Below are 24385 nucleotides of genomic sequence, written 5' to 3' on the forward strand. Positions count from 1 at the left end.
GATCAGCAATTCTTCTGACCAACACAGACAAAACTTGTTTTTGTCACAATGAGATAATGAGATGGATGTATAAAGCCACTCTTAAAACCTCTTACTCCTCCCTCTTAGATTTCCAGGTGATGGTGTTGCTGATCTACATCATCATCCTCCTGGCTCTCTATTTGGTTCCACTCACATTCACCTGTCCCTGCATCATGGACCACCACAGCCTCAAACCTCGACCAGACATCATTGGTCGACGGGGAGCTCCTATGGTGAGTTGGTGCTCTGCCAGACCTCACTGTCTGATCCAGTTAATTGTTTAAATGGAGGAGCATCATTCTCCTCCAGCTTAAAAACTTCTAAGACCACTTAGTATCAGAATAAGATCTGTGGCGCCGAAGACGCTTGGAAAATGTTCTCTGCTTTTAACTCACTCCTCAATCCGCCTCCACTCTGCTCACTGCAGACATGTCCGCTTCATTTTTTACTGATAAGGTCCCTGCCATCAGTAACCAGTTCTCTGAGCCTGACCAACTCAGTCTGCAGCTGCCAGCTAACAGGGCTGCACTCTCCTCATTCTCCCTTCTCAACAAGGAAGAAGTCTCCAAACTTTGGCTGGACTCTCGTCCCACTACCTGTTCACTGGAACCAATACCATCTGACCTTCTACAAACCATTTCCCCCACATTTAACCCTGCAGTCACACACATCATCAACTCCTCACTTACAATGGGTGTGTTCCCCACCACATTTATGCAAGCTTGGGTCACCTCACTGCTCAAAAAACCTACACTCAACCTAGCCCAGTTTGAAAACTACAAACTGTTTCACTCCTGCCCTTCCTATCAAAAATACTTGAGTGCACAGTCTTTAACCAAGTCTCTGAATTCCTTTCTGAGAACAACTTGTATGTCTCGAATCAGTCTGGCTTTAAGTAGGGACACTCTACTGAGACTGCACTCCTGTCGGTAATGGAATCACTGTGTTCAGCTAGAGCTGCAGGTCAGTCCTCAGCTCTGTTGCTGCTAAATCTGTCACTGAGCTTGGTATCTCAGGATCTGCCCTCCGCCGGGTCAAGTTCTACCTCTCAGGGAGGTCTTCTAGAGTATCTTGGAGGGTTGGAAGTGTCCAAACCAGATGGCTTATCCACAGGCGTTTCCTCTAGGGTCACTGCTTGGTCCCCTTCTCTTCTCATTATACACCACCTCACTTGGCCAAATAATCTGCTCTCATACCATTGCTATGCTGACGATACCCAGCTCTTCCTGTCATTCCCACCAGAAGACCACACAATCTCGCCTCGGATCTTGTCATGCCTTGGCGATATGGTACAGGCAATATGGTACAGGCCCTTGTAATATCACGCATAGACTCCTTACTGGCAGGCCTCCCCGCATGTACGTTCATTAAATTGTTAATTGTAATTGCTCTGTGGGAAGAACATAACACTGCCAAGACTTGTCAGGTGTTCATTTCCTGCTGTTATGCTGGATAAAAGTATGAAAAAGCAAAACATTGCCTGTATTTGAATACATTTTGTGGTGAATTCTTCCTCTTAAGAATTCATATGTTAACATACAATGATAAATCGGTATTTCTATTTTTGAGTACATAGACTATGTGCATGACTCTGCACTGTATTTTTCACAGCAGAGTGGTGTACAGCCACAGTACATGAGTCTACTGTTATCAGGCGCTGTGAGAGTCAACAGCACACTGAACTGTCATTTCACAGCTGGGCAAGCAAATACTGTTCAAGATGACTAGCAATAAACAAATGCACAGTGATGTTCAGAGCTTTCCTGCCCTCTAAAGGCACACAGACACACACACACACACACACACACACTTCCTCTTGTTCGTCCGTCATAGTTGATGATTACCATGGCACATCTCATTATGTTGGGTTTTGGTTAGTGTGCAGATGGCTGAGCAGACCAAACTGAGCCCAAATTCTCTGTGGCACACTGGACAGGTCAGGGAGGATGCAGAGCTCTGAGATGCAGCCACAAGTCCTTTCTTGGCAGATTTGTGCTAGTGCCTCTTCAACTTAGCACAGGAGCTTCTCCTGCTCTTGCAGACGACTGCATCTTCCTGGGCTTTTCTTTTCCAGGCAGGTCGGTTCTGAGTTAGGAGTTCCCAGCCTTTCAGGTCAAATCTTAAACTCTTCAAGGAGGCTTTCAGGGTATCCTTGCAGTGCTTTTTGGGGCTAACTTGCACTCGCTTGTCATTTTCCAGCTTGCCAAAGAAGACACACACACACACACTTGGGCTATAATTCACATTTCTTGGCTAGGAGACATAAATCCCTGTGGTGGAGGAATTATTCAAATCCATTACTTAAAAGTAAAAGTAGCAATACAACTATGTAAAAATACTCCCTTACAAGTAAAAGTCCCCCTTTTAAAATCTTGTAAGTAAAAGCTCACAAGTAATCAGAAAAATGTATTTAAAATATCAAAAGTAAAAATACTCATTGTGCATGCAGAATGGCCACTGTTCTGCTGGTGCATTATTGGGTTATTATTACTGATGCACCAACATTTAAGCAGCATTTTTATGTTGCATTTTTATGTTGTTGCAGATCTACAAACAAATTAAATATAATAACAGTAACTAAAATAAAAAGTAAAAAGTAGAACATTTCCTGCTGAGATTTAGTGGCATGGAGGTATAAAGTAATGGAAATGGAGTGAAATGGAAAAAGATAGGGGCCGAGGAAGCAGGTCCAGAGTTAGATCCTATGAGACTGAGTTGTGCTGGGCTCCAGGGCAGAGCAGCAGGGCTGAAGGCAGAACAGCAGGACCTGACCAGACGAGGGTCAGGATACAGGGGCCAGAGGCAGAGTGGGACAGCAGGGGAGAGGAGACAAGGGTCAGGATACAGGTAACAGGCTGAATCAGAACTGCAATTTGCAAACAAATAAAGAGGCTTGAAGCGTAGCAACACTAACTGATAGCAGATTCTACAATTTGGCAGGGTGGAAGTGGCAGAGCTGAGTATTTGTAGAGGCTTGATTACAGAGATGAGGTGCAGCTGGTGTGGCTCTGCTTTAACTCTGGCACACCTGCAGACAATCAAACACACACACGTACACACATACACACACACACACACAGGCAGAGAGAAGGGGAGAGCCACTCAGGGAGTGGCAACAGGTTAGAGAGGCACTGAAGTGGAGATAGAGGGTGTGGCAGATGTTGTCCGAGGGGCAGATGTAACAAAATGGACTGCACTAATGCAGCAGTAGTATGTTGGTAACTGTGCTGTTTCTCTTTTTGAATTTGTTCTGGGTTGAACATCTGAATAAATACATGATGAAATGAAAGAATTCATAGATAAATAGCGATGGGAAATATAATACAGATAAGGATGCAGTGTGAAGATAAGCATGATAAAGACCTTTATCTTTGTGCCTTTTCAGTTTCACTTTTTATCATCTCACACAAATGTGTGTGTGCAATAAATCATGCTTCTTTATTTAAATGCTCTTTCTTAATTCTAGCACTCCCTCTTGATGTGTGTGTTTTCTACACAAACAGTGGCTGACAGTAGTCCTCCTCTCTGTCTCCTCTCTGCTCTAGCTGGCTCCAGAAAATACCATGGTGTCCTTTAACAGAGCCCTGCAGCATGGAGCCAGCTCCCTGGAAGTTGACGTCACTCTCAGGTTATTTAACACACATTAACAACATTTTAATCCTGGGTTATTTATATTTAATGAATTCAGAGTGCTCTGAAATTAAATATACTGTATATATACATATACAATAGATCCACACACCCACAGCTGACATATAGGTTTTTTGGTAGAAACATTTCAATTTAATGTGAGAAATGCAGCAACATATGTGAGTAAGAAATAGTAGAAAAGATGAGATTTACATAACTTGTCATATACCCAAAGTACTAAATCATCATTGAAGTGGAACATTTTTTGACCATTCTTTGTCCTGTAGTGTGGACGGGGTTCCCTTCCTCATGCGAGACCGCACCTTGAGGCGAACCACGGACGTTAGTAAAGTCTTTCCAGCCAGACAGTATGACGATGCCTCTTTCTTCAACTGGACAGAGATACGGTCTCTAAACGCAGGCCAGTGGTTTTTAGAGGTATTGAAATCAACTTCACCTCAACTCACACTGACTTGTTCATGCAGAGTCCATCAGTTATAAAATGCATTTTCCCCCTTGAATGAAACACATCGTTCAGGGGAGGATGCAAGGAATTTTTAATATAAATAAGAAATGGTGGGTATAAACTATAGTGAAATTGGCAGGTTTAGCGGTAAAATGTAGAAATGTATAAGAGCTATTTGAATACATTAGATTATCCAATAATGAAGACTTACAATATTTTGAGGTTATGAAGTATGATTACTGTAGAAAAATAATCATTTCTAAGTCTCTGTGACCAAGACATTGGAACAAAGTGGGTGTTTGTAATGGAGATAACTGAGCTTTGATTTTCAGAAAAATAGTGATAAAAAGACAACAATCCTGTCTAAAAGACAAAGCAATGCACAAATAATCATAAAGTAGCATACATTTGTGTATACGTAAATTCAGAATGTGACAAATATTCTTAATGTGTACATCAACTGCTCAACAGAAGAACATAGTGTACATTCAGAGCCATTACATCTCAGTGTCTGCCTCTCTGTTGCTTTTCTGCCTCCAGAGTGACCCCTACTGGACAGTAGAAACCCTGACAGCAAGGGATCGGAGCCGAATAGGCAACCAGACGGTATGCAGTCTGCTGGAAATGCTGCGTCTGACAGCCAGGGCCAATGGCTCTGCACTGCTCAACATCCGCAGACCTCCACCAGAGCACCCACGCTACCGGACCTGGTTCATGGACACGCTGTGGGCTGTGCAGAAAGCAGGGATCTCCCAGAAGAGGGTGAGGACTGTAGGTCCCTCCATAATAATTCTTTGATAACTTATTGGTGCTGCTTGTGTAACTACAGTGATTAATGAGTACATAAACAAATGAAAGGCTGAGCGCATTGGCAGCTATATAGTAATTTTTATACAGTGTGTCATGAGTTGAAACTGTGTCAAAGTGCTCCAGACATTGACCCCAACACCAAATACAAAGTTACACTGCTCTATTGATATTTTAAATCCTACAAGTAGCACCTTTTTTTACTGTAAAACGGTAACACTATGAAGCACACGCCATATTCTGTCTGATCAGGGTCTTTCCATGTCACATGTGTTTGGGCCAGGTGACGTGGACCCCCGACACGGACAGGGGGAGGGTGCGAGGGTTTCAGCAGACCGCAAATGAGAAGCTGTCGGTGGCAGAGATAAGACAGAGGGGGATCACAAGCCTGACCCTCCACTACAGCAAGGCCAGCCACAAAGACATACAGTAAGAGCAAGCATCCACTGCTAGAGGAAAGAACTCATAGAAACCGTAAAGGAGGAAAAGAACAATGAAAGGGCTCATTTGACTTCAGCATCATGAAAATGCTATGCATATTTACTCTTCAGCAGAATAACGTTTTCATCGCTCCCCTGCGAGAAATGTGTTTTATATCTCTTGTGGCTGTATTTTCCTGTGACTGCAGAATGATCATGTAAGAGGACAAACTGTGACAAGGGAGTAAAAGGAGCTAAGGAGTGAAAGGGAGAGGACCTTTTTTCAGTGTTGACATCTATTTTTCCTTCCCCCCAGGGAGTATCTGGCCAATAATGTGAGTGTGACTGTCTACCCAGTGAATGAGCCCTGGCTCTACTCCATTCTGTGGTGTAGCGGGGTGCCTTCTGTGTCCTCTGATGCCCCCCAAGTCCTCCAAAAGGTGCCTTACCCCATCTGGCTCATGGTAAACAACTCTCCTCACTCTCTCTCTCTCTCATCTGGCACCACACACACACAGACACACACACACTCAACAAACACACACAGACAAGGTCACACAGCGAGACGAGAGGACAGCAGGAGAGAGGACAGAGACTGACGAGGGCCCAGCAAGACTCGAGGGCAAGGATGCAGAGAAATGTGAGGGAGCTCAGCGGCAGACTTTAGCTCAGCGTGGCGTTAGAGAACAACAGGACCCTGGGAAAGAGTCCGGCAGGTTGAGACAAGGGCACAGATCTGAACTAAGAAGCAGCTGTCTAGCAGGGTTTTTGTCTCAGTCAGAGCCTTGTGTTACTCTAGCTCCAGGTGACATGCATGTCGATGGTGACCTCCAGTGGTGTTTGCTGGAAACTACTTGTCTTTCTCTTGTCTTGCAGAGCCAGAACGCTTACGACTTCATCTGGATCACCTCAGATCTAGTCTCCCTCGCCGTAGTCATTGGGATTTTCTGTTTTCAGAAGTAAGTACAGTTTTGACTGTGATAAGGCTGACAGTCACAGATATACTACAGTACACACTATTAATGTCAATGACCATTAAATCTGTCATAAAAAATAACATTTAAAAAAATCATGCATACTCACCAGGCTTATTCTCCTGGCATGGTTATAACTAATGTGTATTGCATATAGTTTACATTACAGTACATTTACTTCATGGTACATCATTTGTGATATATACAATATTATTTAATTCATGGATCCTTAAAGTCTCAGTTCACCCATATTACAAAAAAAAAAACACGTTTTCTCAGTTTTGGGTTTAGTTTTTCTGATTTTGAGATATACACCTCTGCTATGATTAATAAAATTATATTTACATTGAATAGCAACATGTCTTTTCAGAAACAATGTCCCTTTTATTCTGGTTAATCAAAACTGTCAGATATCTCCAAACTTGGACATAGAAAACTTTAGCAGAGGTAAGTGAGATAACATGTTTGTAATTTGGGTAAACTGACCCTTAAAATCATTAGGTATTATTTTTTCACAGTGAAGCAAGAAGTTTCTTCTTGTTGCTGTATCTTGTTATTGAAATTATATATTTTTATCTGCTCAGTGAACACAGTTGGGCTTAATGCACAAATAAAGTAAATTCTGTGTTTTTCTTTGGTTTATTAACAATCATAACTGAGTTCATTTGTTCAGTCTAATATTATCTAAATGTTAGCTGACACCTGACAACATTTTCAATATAGAAAAAGCTGAGGTTCTGAAGAGTAAACACAAGCGTCTGATTGGATGTGAGCTGAGCTTTGTACTTTGTCCAGTCTGCTGCTTCTACACTGACTGTTCGTTCTGCTCTTTTCTTCCTTTTCTTTTTTCCTCCGTGTCTTTTGTCTTCCGGATGTTTCCATGTTTCACCTCCACGCTGTAACCTCTTACTGTCTTCCTGTCCTCTCTCTCTCTCTCTTTCTCCTTTGACATCCTTACTTTGTCCTGTGCTCTGCCTGATCTGCATGCAACCTTCCTCCGCTGCCCCCTGGCATCTGTCAGCTATCATATGATCAGGTAACTGCAGCGACTGCCTTGGCCTTTGTTTCTGCCTCCTCGTCTGTCCTCCTTGTGCTTTTTCTGCCCGACACCCCAAGGCCGATTCCTTCCTTTCTTCCACTTATTTACCTGTTGTTTATGAATGTATATTTTATTAAATACGTGTATTATTTCATGTGTGTCAGTACCTTAATAGCCCTTAAAGGACTACAGAACACCATAACTACTGAATGGAATGGTTTAATGACACAGCTGTAATCAATGCATCCATGTGCTCGTAATGTGTGTGATTTGTATATGATTGTGTGTGTGTGTTGTAACAGGTGGAGGATGAGCGGGATGCAGAACTATAACCCAGAACAGATTATGCTGAGCGCTGTGACGCGTCGGACCAGTCGGGACGTCAACATCATGAAGGAGAAGCTCATATTCTCAGGTGCAACTTTGACCTAATTCATGTCTGGAAATAACTGGAAAGAGCAAATATATATAAAACCCAGGTGTTAATACAGCCATGGAGCACTGAGGTTGTAAACTGGTTCACACCGGTCACATCTGGTTCCCACAAGAAGTGCAGATGTGAGGAATCTGACAACAAGTTTTACTTCACAGTACTACCACTGGGGGCTGCCAATGTTGGAAATGATTATATTTGACACAGAGTTTTTTACCAGCATGAATAGTGTAATAGTGAAAGGGATGCGCACATCTATTTACAATATGATGAACAGATCCAATACTACATTATACTAATGCCAGCTACAGTGTTTCTCTGTTGTTGTGGTGCATAGTTAGTTAGAAACAGGGAAAAGGTCAAGTTTTTAGAATACAGTAGGTGACACACACACACACTGTGGAAAGGTTGCTCCTCTCTCTTTTCACTAAGCCATGGTTCCCAACATTGTTAGTGTTTTTGTGTATTAGATCATTAATTTCAGTCCAATGATTCTGTTAATTTATCAGTCAGGTTATACAAATAATACAGGTTTCATTTTAGTATTTAGTGTTTCACAATGTTATTTTGTTGAAGGGTTTCAGTCCTGTTTTTGAGAGTTTTGTGCTTGTGGGGCAGATTGTTTGCTTAATCAGTGATAGTGACAACAGGTGTGCCTCGTTAGCTGCACACACATCATAAATTGTGATTGTCAGCAGTAACAGAGAAACACTACGTCAGTGTTGTTCTACATGTTTAGAAAGCTTTGTATCAGTCTAGCTCACCCTGTGGTAATCTGAGTAGATGGTATGTTCTATTCAGGTGAGGCTAAGAAGGTAAAAGGCCAGTCACTGGTTAATTGAGATGGATTAGGGAAGAGAGTAGGGGGCAGCTTGCTGTGAGCCTGCGGATTTTATTTGTTTATTTGCTTTGGCTTAAGTTATTTGTTGAATTTCCCAGGGTTCATTTTTGCCTCTGTTTCATTAATGTTTTTGTTAAAAGATATCACGTGTACGCGCATGCTCCAGCCTGCTGACCTGCTTTTTCTAACATCCCTTTAAAGGTTTCTAAAGCCAAATACCATCTTCTGCCCTTTATATGGGGTGGCAGCACATATACACACACACACACACACACCAAAACAGCAAATACATACTCCAAAAGGTGTTGTGTGTTCAAACTCTTCATAAAATGACAAAATCACACTGTAGTTTCTAAAAAGAAAATACTGTACAAAAAAGCTCCTCACCCAACACAGCAAGAAGACAAACTAATTTTGTTTTCAACACGATGCACAAAACTCTAAATGAAACTAACAAAATATTTTAAGCAGTCTGTTTACTTTTCTATATCATTCCTATGATTTGTGTTATGCACACATACTGTAATATTTTCCATGGTCACACACTTAAAGTTTGTGTGAGAAATCCAGCCTTGGCATGACTACAGTGATGTCATCAATGTCATCACTCTCATCATCATCAAAGAAAGGCTGAATCTAAATGTCCATCCTCCAGACTTGTGGACCGAGCCCTTGCGGACTTCAGTCGTATGTACGTATGTGTTCACCATCATCACGTCAAGTCTGCAAGGGAGTTGGGTCGCAAGGGGATAAAACACACTTTGAGATGGGACCTCAAGACCTCAAGTACTTCCACAGAGATAAAATGAAATATCTGACCCTGTAACTCATTTCTAAAAGTGTTTTACTTTTTCTTTCCTGGTTCTTAATGGTTTTGATATGTGCAGGTCTGCTGAACTCAGCACATCTGGTCAGAATGCTCACAGATTTTATTATTATTATTATATTATTGTTATTATGTTTTTTATTATTGATAATAATCATTAGTAGTATTATTTTCTTTTACATCATCACTTCATAGCCTATATCTGCAGGATTATAGGTAATTTTCTGAGCAAAGTCTGCACCCTGAGCAGACTCTCTGGAAGTCTGCAGAAAGTTCACTTGAGGCCCCTTGTGCACTTGATGAATGCGGATTTGGACAGATGTCAGCACTCACAGACTTCCTGGGACTGTTAGTGCAGTGAAGTCCTGACATTTGGATTCAGCCTTTCATGGAGAAAGAGAGATTGTTGCTATTCTTGGTTGGGTTTCCTGAACTTGTGCACTACAGTCTGAAGTTGATCAATGTTTTTGCCATCACTTTTGCCTACTAAACAGAGAAGGCAAAAGTGCTTCAAATCAACAAAGAAAAACTCCAAATCAAGAAAAGAAAAGATTAAATTTTTGAAGAATAATTTTACAGCATCATTAATCATTTTCCTTTCTTTTTCAGAACTGAACAACGGGCTCAGCAGTACAGAGGAGCTCTCTCTGTATCCTGAGAACGGTTATGCGAGATACTCTCATGGAGGCCTCAGTCGCTGAATCCATCACTACTTCCCCTGAAACCATGGAGATGTTGAAACACGCTGGATGGTATTTTACTGTCAGAACAAAAAGGAGAGCATGAGAGAAACTGACATGTTGGTCAACTTACCCTTTAAATAATGAGAGCATAGATACCAAATCTTGTCTATTTTATGGCCTACTGATTGATCACTTTATGAACTTATGTGCAAGATAATTTTTGGATCTGTTTCAGGCGTATTTGTCCACATGGCAGTGATGCACTCTCCCATCATCTAGCCCCTGCTACAGTAGATAGAAACATCCATGTTAATTAATATCCTGCATATGACTGCCTGTCTAAGTCACATTCCATCAAAATTGTTCACCATTCACCTTCAAACCAGATTTTGGGGTTTTACAGGTTTTGACGTAATACATTTGTGTGCTAAACAGTTGTTTAATCAGTAAACGAATGTCTCAAAAACATGATGTAAGATTGAATTTCAGCCCAAATCAATTAAACCAGGTGAAAATGTAATTTGTTCTGTATTAAAACCAATTTCAGATTTGAAACTAGAACGTTGTTATCTAGTAATAAAAAAAGTGAATGAAACACAAGTTTCACCTGCTTCTAATACAAATTTTGGGCTAGAAATCAATCTGACAAACACGAGGACTTTCAGTTCAGTCTGTTTGCTCGAGTGACCTTCTTAAAAGTTTTATTTGAGTTAATAAAGGCTGTAATGATGTATTTTTCCATGTCATTTACTTCACTGTTGTTTTATAACAGAGGGAATGGGCCGTGTAGTATTCTGTATTATACATTGATGTAAATATGAGTTGTTTTACATGTTTTTATTTTTTTTTCCGTCTGAGAGGATTTTCAGAGGGTTTGCATTTATTATCATTTTGACTGATGTCCTCTTTTAAGTGTGACAGACAGATTAGGGCATGTATGACACTTATTTTCTTGCAGTTTAATAGGATAAGGGTTTTTTGGGGTGGGGTGGGGGGGTCACTATATTCTGGTCAATGTTCTTATCTCTTTCTCTGCCTCTCTTCTGTCATGCCATGATTGATTTACTTTATAGTCATATTAGCTGTTACAACTTTCACATGGCTGCCTTTTTGTTAAATTGATGGACTGGTAGAATATTGTAGAATATTTTTTGTCTATAGTTTAAAAATAAGGGTACAAATTTCAAGATGCGTCCACACTTTTAGCTGCAGACTTGTTGAATGATCAATAAAAATGATCTTTTCTCTTTGAAGTTTGTGCGGGTGGTCTTTTTGTGGAAGACGTATAACAAACAAATGTAAAAAAGATACTTGCAAAATAGAAAATCTTGGATTCAACAACAATAGATCAGAAATGTTTAAAAATTGCATTTCCACCACACTTAATAGTTAAGACAAAAAAAAAAGAATGAGAATATTTAAGACATTTCCAGGCAGCAGCATATGGTTTTATTTACTTATCTTAATTGGTTTTGATCTTGATGGGTAAAATACTGATAATTTTTTATCTTATTTTGTCACTTCCTTCGTTGGTGAAGTGCCGGCTACAACACGACGTTAAGATGCACAGCACTTTGTTGCTATGGTAGTGGTCATGTTTACTGCCTAGAAAGTTTGCAATAAATGTGGTAGCAGGATGCAATCCCTGTATTGAATTAAAGCATTGCAGCTGAAGATTTTCACTTAACATTAAAATTATGCATAATATCAGGAACCACTACAGAGCTCCCAAAGTCCCAAAAGATAATATTTAGTTATCTTGTGTGCACCAGATTAAAATGAAATAATCTTTCAGGCTTCAGGGGCTCCATAGCAACCATCAGGATCAATAAAGTATCTCATAATTTCACTGCTACTTCAAATAGTTTAGTTTTTAAGTATTTAACTGTAATGTTAACCTGCATTTGTTATAAGCCACAGTAAAAATATAATTATTCCAAAAAGATAACAGATTCATAAAATGTTTTATTTCAGGAAACAAATGAATATATATTTGACAATTTACAGATAACAGTGGAGTAGATTGAAATTATGCTGTTGCAAGAAGTAAAAAAAAAAAATCATAAATCAGCTCAACAGCAACATAAGGAATAAAACAGGCGTCTGAAAGAAGAGATTGTTCTCATGAAGCTGTCGTCTCAGCTGGTAGAGGGTGTTCAGAGGGAAAGTGAAGGTCTGTGTCCTCTCCGCTGTTGTCAGGGCTGTCAGATGGCATGTGGCAGCCGGAGTCTCTTGGGCAGTTGTTCATATCTGCCTTCATGTTCTCGCTGGGGGTCTCGGCCCCCTGATTGGCCTCATTCTGCAACTGACAATCAGCTGTAAAGTAGAGAAGAAGGGTTTTTTTTTGGATACTGTCACAAAGTTGAATAGATGAGCAGTAAGAAATCCTTTAAAGCTATTATTTCTGTGCATTAAAGCTGAACGGCCTATCTGTCTGCAGCCGCTGCCCTCATGTGTCATGCTTTATTCACAGAAACACTCTCTCTCTCTCTCTCTCTCTCTCTCTCTCTCTTTGGGCTTATCGTTATATCCTTAACGAGCTGTGGCCCGGGTACCACAACTCCCCCCGGTCTTCTTTACTTTTTTCAGCTAACGACCCTGCATCAGTGTGGAGAGGCCTGCAGGACATCACCAGTTACAGGAAACCCTCCCCCCACACTGCAGAGAACCTTCAAGTAGCCGACGACCTGAATGTGTCTTACTGCAGGTTTGATCAGCCCACTTTAACACACCACCTCTCCCCCACCCCCTCCCCCTGACTCCCCACTGGCACTGACGGTCTAGGAAGAGGATGTGTGTCAGCTCTTTCAGAGACAGAAGATCAGGAAGGCACCAGGCTCAGACAGCATGTCCCCCTCCTGTCTGAAAGTCTGCGCTGATCAGCTGGCCCCCATCTTCAACAGATCACTGCAGCTGTGTGAGGTACTGCTTCAAATGCTCCACTATCATCCCGGTCTCCATGAAACCCTCCATCACTGGACTGAACAACTACATGCCCATCACCCTGACGTCTCTGGTCATGAAGTCCTTCGAGAAACTGGTGTTGACCCACCTGAAGGACATCACAGGCCTCTGCTGGACCCCCTGCTGTTTGCCTACTGGGCAATGGATGATGCAGTCAACATGGGACTGCACTACATCCTGCAACACCTCAACTGCCCAGGTTCGTATGCAATGATCCTGTTTGTGGACTTCAGCTTGGCGTTCAACACCATCATCCCAGAAGTCCTCCTCACTAAACTCACCCAGCTCACTGTGCCTACCTCCACCTGTCAGTGGATCACAAACTTCCTGACAGGGATGTGTGCTCTCCCTGCTGCTCTTCTCCCTCTACACCAACAACTGCATCTCAGGAGACCCGTCTGTCCAACTGCTGAAATTTGCAGATGACACGACAGTCATCGACCTCATCTGGGACGGAGAGGAGTCTGCTTACAGACTGGAGGTCCAACAGCTGGCCCTGTGGTGCGGTCGCAACAACCTGGAGCTGAACATGCTCAAAACTGGGGAGATGATCTACAATCTCTGGGATCTGGGATCTACGATCTACAATCTCCCAGGACCTGAAGTGGGAGTCCAACATCAACACAGTCATTAAAAAGACCCAGCAGAGGATGTACTTCCTGCGCTAGTTCAGGTAATACAACCTGCATCAGGAGCTGCTGATCCAGTTTTACACTGCAGATATCCAGTCTGTTCTCTACACATCCATCACTGTCTGGTTTGGATCGGTCACCAAACCAGACAGGAAGGGACTTCTACGGACAGTCAGGTCTGCAGAAAAGATTATGGGTGCCGACCAGCCCACTATCTAGGACCTGTACACCTCCAGAGTCAGGAAACGGACAGGGAAAATCACTGCAGACCCCTCACACTCTGCACATAACCTGTTCCAATTTCCCCCCTCTGGTAGGGACTACAAAATACTATACACCAAAACCACCAGACACAGCAACAGTTTCTTCTCCCTCGCTGTCACACTTATGAACAGTTAAATCACTGTGGCACTGTGCAATAACCCGGGAACACTATAATACCCATTGTACCTACAAATGATATATACTTATTTAGGTCTAAAATGCAAAATGTGCAATAAATTTCACTCACTACTGTATATCTGAACAGGCTGTATATACTGTACAGAACCACCTACTATACATTATGTAAATACAATTTAATATTTAACTAATCACTCCGTGTACTCTTTACTTATTTGCACAATTTGTATCCTGTTTATATAGTTTCACCTGTATATAGTTATTCCTTGTGTGTATTTTTGAAGGTTGTTGTTTTGCTATTATGTGTAAGTACATTGAGAGCCACTAAATCGAGTCAAATTACTTGTGTGTGTAAACATACTTGGCCAATAAAGATGACTCTGATTCTGATTCTGATTGAGGTGTAATGTCACTTGTCTCTTGTCTTTTTTCTGGTTTTATCATGTCACAAAATGTGCGTGATGACACTGTCCTTAGATGACCTTTTCTGTGTTTCTCATTACTCACAGCGCAGTTGCTGCAGGGAGTCGACAGCAGCGAGCAGACGATGCCTGTGCTCTGGATCAGTCACATTCAGCTCTGTCAGGTGATGCTCCCTCAGCCTCATCAAGTCATCTACTGTTTGGTAACCATTCAGCTGCAGAGATGAGGAATACTCCTGATAAAGCAAGAGGAGATGAAACATTCAGATGCTGAATGAACACCCTCTTGTATGGAAGATGATAATGTTGCCATATTAAATCAGTCAGTAACAAAAATAAGCAACAAAATACCTCTAAACTGAGGCGCTTTAACACTTCATGGATAGTTGATCTATATTTGTGTCTCAGTCTGTGGGTTTGTATCTCCTCATGTATCTCCTCTGTTAGCACATCCACGTAGATGAACTTGAAATTTCCTATTCTGTTGTTCAGTATGCCTGTCCATATTCCCATGGGAGGCTTGGAGATGATGTCAATCACATCTCCTGCCTGAATGAATCATTTACAAAAAAAGACAAAAAACACATTAATCTCATATACGAACAGAAGAAATTTGTACCAGAATTAGCTATAGCTACTTTCATCTGCAGTCCCAGGGCAGGTAGACAGAAACGCTACTGATTCACATAATACAAATGTAAGTTTCAAAACACAGTAAATACAAAATGCTTTATTATAGTCTCCAAACTGGCTAGTAACAAGACTTAAAGTGTACAGATACACTAGCGGCTCTGTGAGGCTGAAGGCATACACAGCACTGGTTTGAGCTAAATGCTGCTATCAACATGCTAACATGACCCCAAGGACAATGATAAAATGCATGTTTATCAGGTATAGAGTTAACCATGTTCACCATCTTAGTTTAGCGTGCATTAGCGTGCGAACATTTGCTAACTAGCACTAAATGCAAAGTAGGCCTACAGCTGAAGGATGCTGATGGGCATGTCAGTAGTTTTGCAGGAATTTGCATAAACCAAACCAAAATTTGCATAAACAAAATGTGCTAAATGAAAAGCAAGTAAGTAAGTCAAAAAAAAAGTAAAAGTAAAGGATCAACAATTCATCCTGACGGGGGCTTAAATGTCTGAAACTAATTTTATGGCAATCGATCCAGTTTCTGTCAAGCATTTCACTCAAAACCACAAATATGAGCCTCATGGTGGCGCTAGAAGGAAAGTCAGAGGATTAATAAAGTCATCAGGATACATCCCCTTTGATGTTTTTGAGACAATCGTCTATGTGTTAACCATGAATGTCTGTAGAAAATTTATTGCCAATCCAACTACACAACGTGGAGAGAAAATATACCCGCTGGTGGGGCTAGACAAAAAGTCAGGGGATCACTAAAGTCATTAGCATTCATCCTGTAGAGAGTGTCTATACAGTTTTCGTTACCATTTAATTTCCAGACTTGTTTACCTTAAGTTTGAGGGATTCTGTGTCATATGGACTTGGCACAAAGTCTGTGTGGACTCTTGCTCTGCCACAGAACTGTCTTGTGTAGGATAGATCATCCTCCAGCCTCAGACTGCCTCTGTTACTGGAGCAGTTTGACCCACTGGTGACTCCACCTGGGGAACAGAAGACAAACAATGAGAGTCAATACAGGACGAGCTAAGTACTGTGTTCTGCCGTTTAGGCGACTGATTGAGTTGTCCACATGTCAATCACTTCATCAGTGGTTAGTGTAGCTCTACAAATTAGTGCATCTAATGGGGAGTAACAGGATACTTGCAAGGATTGCATAATTCATTGGATTGTGGTGTTAAGAGTACACTTGGTCCTGTGCCTGGTACTTACTTGAGGAGCTTTGTCTACTGTTAAGGCTGTAGAGGCTTTCCAACGAGTTACTGGACCGCCTGTGTCCTTTTGTAAATGGCCACCCGCCTCCAACCTCCCTCTTCTCCACTTTATCTTCCTGTGTTTCTCCATTCTGCACAGTAAAAACATCAAGTCACATTTTTATTCTGCCCTCAGTACATGCTTTTTGTTCTTTGTCATTCATTATATTCTACTACAAGCATTAGGGACAAACAAAAGAGAAAGCTAACCAGCCAGAAAGCTGAGTCAAGGCCCTAAGCTGCATCGTTTGATTCGTCATGTGACGGAACAGCTCAGTATCCCACTTTATGCTGGGACACGCAGCTCCTCTGGCAGGGAAAATACTTAATCCCGCAAGAGTTTCTTTGCTTTTTATAGCTGAGACCTAGGAGGTGTGTGGTGAGCATAATCCCCAACTATCTGTGCTCAGCTTTTAACTTCCTGTTCCTGTGCAGAGATGGTCACACCATGGACCATACTTGCATCAGTCCCTCAGTGAGCTGTTTCTCAAGTGTAAATTTCTGGATGGGACACACTTAAATATGAACTGAACTGGATCCAGGGGGCCCCTGGGAATGATTAGATTGCATTATAAGAGTCTAAAGCTGTTTTATACTGGATCCTTGGTTAGTTTTTACTAAACTACTAAAAATAGCCTAAATTCTCAAGAGGACAATACAACCAGACACAGCTGCACACTGATCCTATAAATATGTGTGACATAGTGGACTAGTGTCAGTGAGATGTCATATTATTGCCCTTGTATCATGCAACAGTTTGATGGGATTCACAGTGCAGATACCATTTGTGACTAGTCTAAAAGTTAATTTATGATATCTCTAATTATTTTTGACTCTAAAATGAAGCTGTTTTTATCAAAGTGGTAGTCAGATGCAAACATTTGCGTGATGCTGGACCGAACACCATGAGACACATCCCCAGAGTGCCAAAAAATATAATGTCATATATTTTTTTAAACTCATATGCCACTCCCTTACTGGTAAATGTGAAACGTGACATAAACAAAGACTGCTGAGTCACGCAGCAACATGCAGATGTTTGTGATCTGAATATGCTTTCAGAGAGGCTGATCAAATGCACATGCATGCTGGGTTCCAGATAATTTGGTGGCATGTAAATTAGCATATAAATGTATGAATGACTGTATATTAACAATCATTAACTGATGAATAAATGTTACGTAATCACATAAACTCATAGTGACTTTCATTTGTCTATGGTGAGCTAAAGGAATTCTTGACACACCCTGCATTGATTCATACAATGATTCATACAATTAAGCATGTATTTTGTTCTCCATAAAGTGCTACACAAAAATATAATTAAAACATATTTTGGCAAGTCATTCATGAATGGCAAATTTAATTTATGCAATTTAATATATATAATTTAAATATTTGGATCTTAAATGATCATTCAAACAGTCTCATTGTATTTATTACTGATGAAAATACAATTTTAAATAACAAAAATATGATGGATAATCAGGTAAAACCTGCCATAGTCATGTTATAGAGCCATATTTATTTCTGAACCAGGTTTGACAGATAATGTGGCCACATGTCATGCAGGTTGTCAGTCTTGCTGTACTTTTTAGTGCTAATTTTAACACTCTCTGTGAAGCCCTTTCAGTAAAATGGCAAACGATAGGTTGGTTGATAGTTTGCAGTCTGGCAGAACAGGTGTGAAGCTAACAGCAGTGTCTAGTTGGGAACAGATGTTATTTCATTAGGTGTGAACTGCAGCAAATGCAGGGCACCGTGAACTTAAAACTGGTTGTATTAACATAAGCTTTATAGAGTGCATGACATACGATGATGGCTGTCAGAGTTTTTTCGGGCAAGGCCTTGATGTGGCTCCTGTCACTCTGTGATGAGGTCTCCATCTCCCTTCCCTGCAGCTTCAGTTTGGTTGGTTCACCATTCTGATCCTGTTTAAAAAACAAAACACCCTGTAAATAGACGGCTCCCCCACAACTGCCAAATAAACACAATGTACATTTTCTCTCTAAAAATCATCTTTGGCTTGGTGCGGAGGATGTTTTAGGAAGCTAAATTCCTGGAAAGACAAGCTCTCTTCTCTTACCAGAGAGCTTCCATTATCCTGTGTTTTCATCAAAGGCGAGTGCTGTCTGAAGGCGTCAAATCTCCCAAATCTGGTTAACTGTTGGGATAAAAGAGAGATTAAATTGTGTGTTATCTGGTGACAGATGGGCATATTATCTGTTTACAATGTGTATTCTTACGTGACCACACAACATAAACAGTTGGTGTTTATTCTCTGTTCGTGGTTTGTGTTCTTAAATTAGGTCAACCTCTGGCAGCTGGACAGTTCTTAGATATGGTACATTTTTTTATATCCTGAGTCTAAATATTGTGATTTGTATTTGACTAATCATGTTACACTGATCTTGTACTATTTACTCTACTGATGTTTAGTTTATTCAATATTCTGCTGATCTATATTCTTACTTTTTCCTGACATAATAAACCACAGAGGTGTCGTTAAAGGGGAGGCAGGACCGGTTGGCCACTAGCTTCAGTTTAGCTGTCATTCAGTGCTGCTCTGACAACATCTGTTACACTGACTCTTGGATCGTTTCCTAACGTTAGTGAACTGAGATCTCTCTGTCACACACTGAGTGGTTGGATAAGCAGCTATAATACCATTGTCCTTAATGATGAAAACAATATACAACTGTGGATACATTTCATATTTGCAGTGTATTGTGTCCATTAATATAATATGCCATATTAATAGAAAAAGGAAGGAGTTTTCACACAGTACAGCAGGTCAAATACCTGACCATTTGCAGAAATATGAAACCTATTAACCCCACTGAGGCAGTTTAATAATATATTAGTGCTTTTGAGTTTCTTTCATGCGAAACATGCAGTCATGTGATCCCATATGAAGTATTGAACAAAAGCTGGTTTATTCATAATTCCACCACCGGCAAAGGTGAGAGAAGAGTTCCTGCTGAGCCAAAGATAACAGAATACTTCAACAAGACACTTCCCCAGGGATGTGTAGTACAATAAGATCTTTTTTACTGGTCTCTTGATGCCATCAGGCTCTCAAGTCGTGAAAGAACTGGTCATGTTTCCTCTGACCTGTATGAACTGTGTGAGATAAATTGTACTTTGCACTACATTTTCCAATACTGTTAAAGTGGCACTGCAGCAGTTTAATTTTGTATTTCTGCAGCGCTGGGAGACTCACAAGAGAAAGATTTAAAAAAGAATTGTCAAAATGAAGCAGCGGAGATCAAATATCCTGACTTTTAGTTCCTATGGGTCAAACTCCAAAAACACTGCATCCCACACATCCCATAATACAACTCAGAAGCATCTTCCGCTAGACAAAGGCTTATAAATTTGTCTCCAAGCCCATACTCAAGTGAGAAAGTCTGAGAAAATGACTTAATTTGCATCACTAGGGTGATTTTGTCAGAGCCACAGAACACTGTTACTCATGAACATGTTGTGAGCTACACATCTTCATCTTATATAATCTCTTTGGGATATTAAAGTCTGCATCAGCCAGTTTCAGCAGGATGATCTACACACTTCTAACACTTCTAACACCTATGTGTTTATCTTGACACCCACCTCATATGTGAACATATCCAGAGACTAATAAAAGAATTGAAAAAGAAAAATATATGTTTGCAACCAGATCAGGCCCTATCTTACACTTTCTGTTTCTAATACATATCTTCATGGCATCATACTTTCAAAAATGTCCTCCTGTCTCCCAATTCTGTCTCTTATTACCACAGAACTTATTGAAACAATAGCCAGACTCTACAATAGAGCTTATAAAATCCATCTTAAATTTTTTCTCCTTTGACATATGTAGTATTTTCGCAATCTAAATTGTTAAATTTTTATGATTATACTGTGCTTAGTGGTATTAATTTGTATTATCAACAATACTATCACCTCCTCCCTTCTTCACTTCTTCACCAGAGCGGATACAAATGAACTGAACCTCATATCCACTTTTAATAACAACTACGGATTAACATTTTTCTGTACATACACTAAAATTTGGAACACAATCCCACAGCACATCTGAAATTCTCCCTCCTTCTTACAATTTAAACATTTACAAATATTTCCTTCTTCTGAATCAAAATTGTGAACACTAACATTTCAATAGTCGGCCTTATTGTTCCCTCTGAATTCTATGTAACTTGTTTGTATACATGTAAAATTTGTTTACTCTTGTTGTTCTGAGATTAATGTTGTAATAATTTATTAACAATCCACCCTTAAGAATAGATATGTTTTAGCTCATATATATGAGGAATATTCTTTGTCTAACTAGTTCATATTTATTATCTGCTTGTACTGTTTAATTTTTTTTTACTGTTTTGTTTTCATGTGATTATGATTATGATACAATATGATTAATTAGCAAGTTTATGACACATTAACTGTGCTAACTGAGGCTGGAAATAGGCTGTAAAACCTCTGGTTCAGAATACTCACTAAAAAACAAATATTAACTGGAAATTTAAATCACAGCTCAGTTAGTCTAAATGTTCCCTAAAGAGCTCTGTGATGCAATTAGAAAGTCAGGCCCTGCAAAGCACAGTTTAATGATACTTCAGAGATCTGGGAGCAGGCTACAGATAAACTGCAGCACGGGAAAGAGTTCCTGCACTGTACTTTGCCGCAGAAATAAATGCTTACAGTACCGAGTCCAATCAGAGCCATTTAGATATTTTATGTGTCACGTATATCTTACTGTGTTTTGTGTGAGGTGCAGATCTGTGATGGAGCGGATCATTTGTGGGGGAGAGAGATCTGACTGTTTGCTGTCCAGTTCCTGTATCAAACTCTCAAAACGATCCCATTCTGTCGTCCGAGGCAGCGATAAGGTACCACCGCAGCCCCACAGCTCATGTCGAGGCTGTTGGCAGGTGTGGTAGAAGGGACTCCACGGCTGTGAACAGTCAAAAGGGCTCCACAGATGATCTCTAACCCGTGGGCTCCAAAATCCCTCCTCCTCTGAATCTTCATACACATCTTTGGCCTGTTGCTGCTGCTGCCGCTGCTGCGGTGATGGAGCCGTTTTACAGGGTTTCTTCTCTGTTCTCTTACCCAGGCCGATGCAGGTGAGCACTGGGTTGCTGTCACTCAACACGTCTGCCAAATCATCTGAAAATAAGCAGATATTATTATTTATACCACTAACACAGCCTCTTGCACAGGTTAAAGAACATCATCCACAATAACTCACCATCATTCTCAGATGTGTTCTTCCCTTTTCCTGCTCCGCTCTGATGCCCCCTCTTTGCTTGCACCAGATTCTGTAACTTCTTTAGTCTTCTTGTTGTGTGCATTGATTCTGCTGTGTCAGCTGCAGTTTCACCGCCCTGAAATAAAGAAACAATAAGTGCATTGAAAGCATTCAAAGCATTGCTGTCCTGTTGTGATGTCTCCCTCTCAACTATCAGCTGTTGGCATGAAAATAGCGCAAATCCAAGTGTCCTAAAGAGCATGGGGCTGATATAAAAGGGCCTTATAAAGACGATTATAAAGCAGATTAAAGTGAACAGTGTATCTGATTTGGCTGACATACAGTTGACCTCCCTCGCGTTAACTCTGCATTCACTCTTTCCCTTCTCAAGCCTCTGGCAGAACCATATACACCTACTAACTTACTTGAAGCTTTTTCCAGATTTCTGTGATTTGACACATTTAAACATCATCTGATAAAACATCTAAAAGGGCCTAATATGGTATTTTTAGTAGCACCTTACGAATACTTTACTGTCATTGAATCCATTCCATGTTTCCATCACTTGCTGTAAGTGGAGAGCGGAAGAAGACCAAGATAAACAACCGCTGCTGTCATTTCTCTCACGTGCACTAACATGTGCACAAACCTCGAGGTTCGCCAGGTATGCACACGCTGTCATGTGGGTACGGGATTACAAAAGACTAAACTCTGCCACCTGCACAGCTTTGCAAATAATTATCATTTGTGGTGCTGAAGTGATTGTTATGTGTGAATGACAGTGTGAAAAATGGGAATATTATCCGCTGCCCAATATTGCTTTGTATGCAATGGCTCCAATTCAAAATGTGAGGATTTAGAGGATATTTGCTTATAGGGTTATTTTAAAAATTGCTACTATACTATATTCACCATAATGTGGAGGGTGAAACCTGCTGTAAGGTGACAGTAATGTGGTTTTACCTGAGCTGGTAGATGTGTCTGTGTCCTTTGAGAGTTCAGCTCCTTCACTCTGTCATCTCTTGTCAACATGCCGCTCTGACAGGGAGCTTTACACGTCTCTGCAGGATCAGTCCACACAGGTCAGACACTGCTTTATTTCATCTTAATTCACATAGTGTCAAACATACAAATCAATAATGCTATTAACAGTGATCCTATGGTGGATAATACCAGCTAGTCTTACATTCACCATTTTATATCTGTTTCCTTCAGCTCTTATACACTCACTAAGTCTACATCAACGGTTTCTTTGGTGTAGTCTCTAACCTCAGTGGACGATGGTTTCATAGTGAAATTGCTCAGGTAGGCATATTTCTTTACCTCTGCTCTGGACTTTATTTTGATGAGATAAGTCCTTCTTGTCGCAAGATGACATCCAGCAGGCATGATTAATGTCTTTTTCTGCAACAGACAACATGGAGGGGAAAGAGAAGCAGATGACAAGCTGTCACATTGTAGCTGGGTTCAAAATGTACGCAGTGTGAGAACAAAGTTACTAGGTTTGCATAAAGTCCTAACCATTCAGAGGTAATAAATAACATTAAAAACATGAACATCGTTGGCTTTGATCATTTTTGTACCAACCTAATGTTTCATTGTCCAAGGGTGACGTTGGTAGACATGACCTAAAATGAAATGACAAATGTTTTAATTCCCTAATAGGGAATAAGTTGATTCTGAAGAATGAGATATGAGTAAAGACAAACAAAACTACAAAGAATCTATTTGAATTATAAGTAAGAAATGGAAAAAATGGAAGGAAGATGAGCCATGAAAACTCACATACCTTCGATTGTTCCTTTTTAATTTGATTGTACTCTGAGGTCGGTCCTTGAGGAAACAAAGTACAACTTTTAGCAAAACTAGAAAGAAAGGAATTATGGAAGGAAAAGCAATAAAAAGTCCATTTGATCAGATGCACTAGCCATTATCCGATAGACTCTGCAAATTGTTCCAGCTAGTGTGCAGCTCTCTGCTCTCTGTGCCTTTTGTCCTTGTTAATTACATTGTTGCAAAGCTTTGCCTGCACCTGCATCAGCTGCACAGGATCCAGGCAACACACAATATGGGAACAGGTTTATTTTCAGTCTAAAAGAGGCGACATGTACCAGTGAACATGCCACACCTCAAATCAACACCTCTGTCACACCTCGACCTGGCAGTTTCCAGAAGCTGACCCTTGGTTGTGCAGAGCAGTCATTCTAAAGCTGCCACCACTCTCTAAACTCTGCAGTTTCAAAATGGTTTGAATGTTGCAACATCAATGTTTGATTAGGTCTAAATCTGAATAGAAAGATAATAAACTTACAGAATTGATGGACGGATCTGAGCCACCCCATTCATGTTTATGCCTCAGAAGAGGACTGCACTGGTACTTGGGTAGGACTTCTTTCAGTGTTTGGCTGTAGGCTGGTTCATAAACACTTTCTGTGGAGCCCTCCTGGAGAAAAAAAAAACTATCATCAGCAGCCATAGTGACAGCAGCTTTTGTTTAAATACAGTACAGCGATCAGGCTTTGTTCAATCTTTCAGACTAACTATATGCTGTTGTTGAGGCTCATCAAGGAGGAATTGTCTGGAATCAATCATCAGTCCGACTACACAAAACAAAATCAATGAAGAGCCTTACATCGGGGGGAGAAGAGCATGTCTTCTAATCTAATGGTTTGGC

General features: G+C 40.7%; 2 protein-coding genes across 6 annotated transcripts in view; one reads left to right on the forward strand and one right to left on the reverse strand.

Annotated features, from left to right (window-relative positions):
* gdpd5a (glycerophosphodiester phosphodiesterase domain containing 5a) overlaps positions 1-11356 on the forward strand; it is a 28925-nt gene extending 17569 nt beyond the window's left edge. For 3 of the 5 annotated variants that reach the window (XM_042430115.1, XM_042430116.1, XM_042430117.1), the window contains exons 8-16: positions 109-254; positions 3567-3649; positions 3939-4089; positions 4658-4888; positions 5208-5353; positions 5660-5807; positions 6220-6302; positions 7659-7771; positions 10066-11356. In XM_042430115.1, the coding sequence (XP_042286049.1) occupies positions 109-254; positions 3567-3649; positions 3939-4089; positions 4658-4888; positions 5208-5353; positions 5660-5807; positions 6220-6302; positions 7659-7771; positions 10066-10157 (1193 nt within the window). In that variant the 3' untranslated portion in view covers positions 10158-11356. The remainder of the gene's footprint in view (positions 1-108; positions 255-3566; positions 3650-3938; positions 4090-4657; positions 4889-5207; positions 5354-5659; positions 5808-6219; positions 6303-7658; positions 7772-10065) is intronic. The other 2 variants (XM_042430119.1, XM_042430118.1) reach the window with 2 other exon arrangements.
* Positions 11357-12150: 794 nt separating this feature from the next.
* Positions 12151-23689, reverse strand: samsn1b (SAM domain, SH3 domain and nuclear localisation signals 1b). Its single transcript, XM_042431718.1, has 13 exons — positions 23501-23689; positions 23299-23339; positions 23035-23115; positions 22675-22772; positions 21712-21847; positions 21217-21629; positions 18547-18624; positions 18275-18391; positions 16420-16552; positions 16039-16190; positions 14911-15108; positions 14645-14795; positions 12151-12455 (listed from the first exon to the last, which is right to left on the reverse strand). Exons 3-13 carry the CDS (start codon positions 23087-23089, stop codon positions 12262-12264), a joined length of 1725 nt encoding a protein of 574 aa, XP_042287652.1. The 5' UTR covers positions 23090-23115; positions 23299-23339; positions 23501-23689; the 3' UTR covers positions 12151-12261.
* Positions 23690-24385: the final 696 nt, after the last annotated feature.

Source organism: Thunnus maccoyii, chromosome 13, assembly GCF_910596095.1.
Source record: "Thunnus maccoyii chromosome 13, fThuMac1.1, whole genome shotgun sequence".
Classification (NCBI taxonomy): Eukaryota; Metazoa; Chordata; class Actinopteri; order Scombriformes; family Scombridae; genus Thunnus; species Thunnus maccoyii.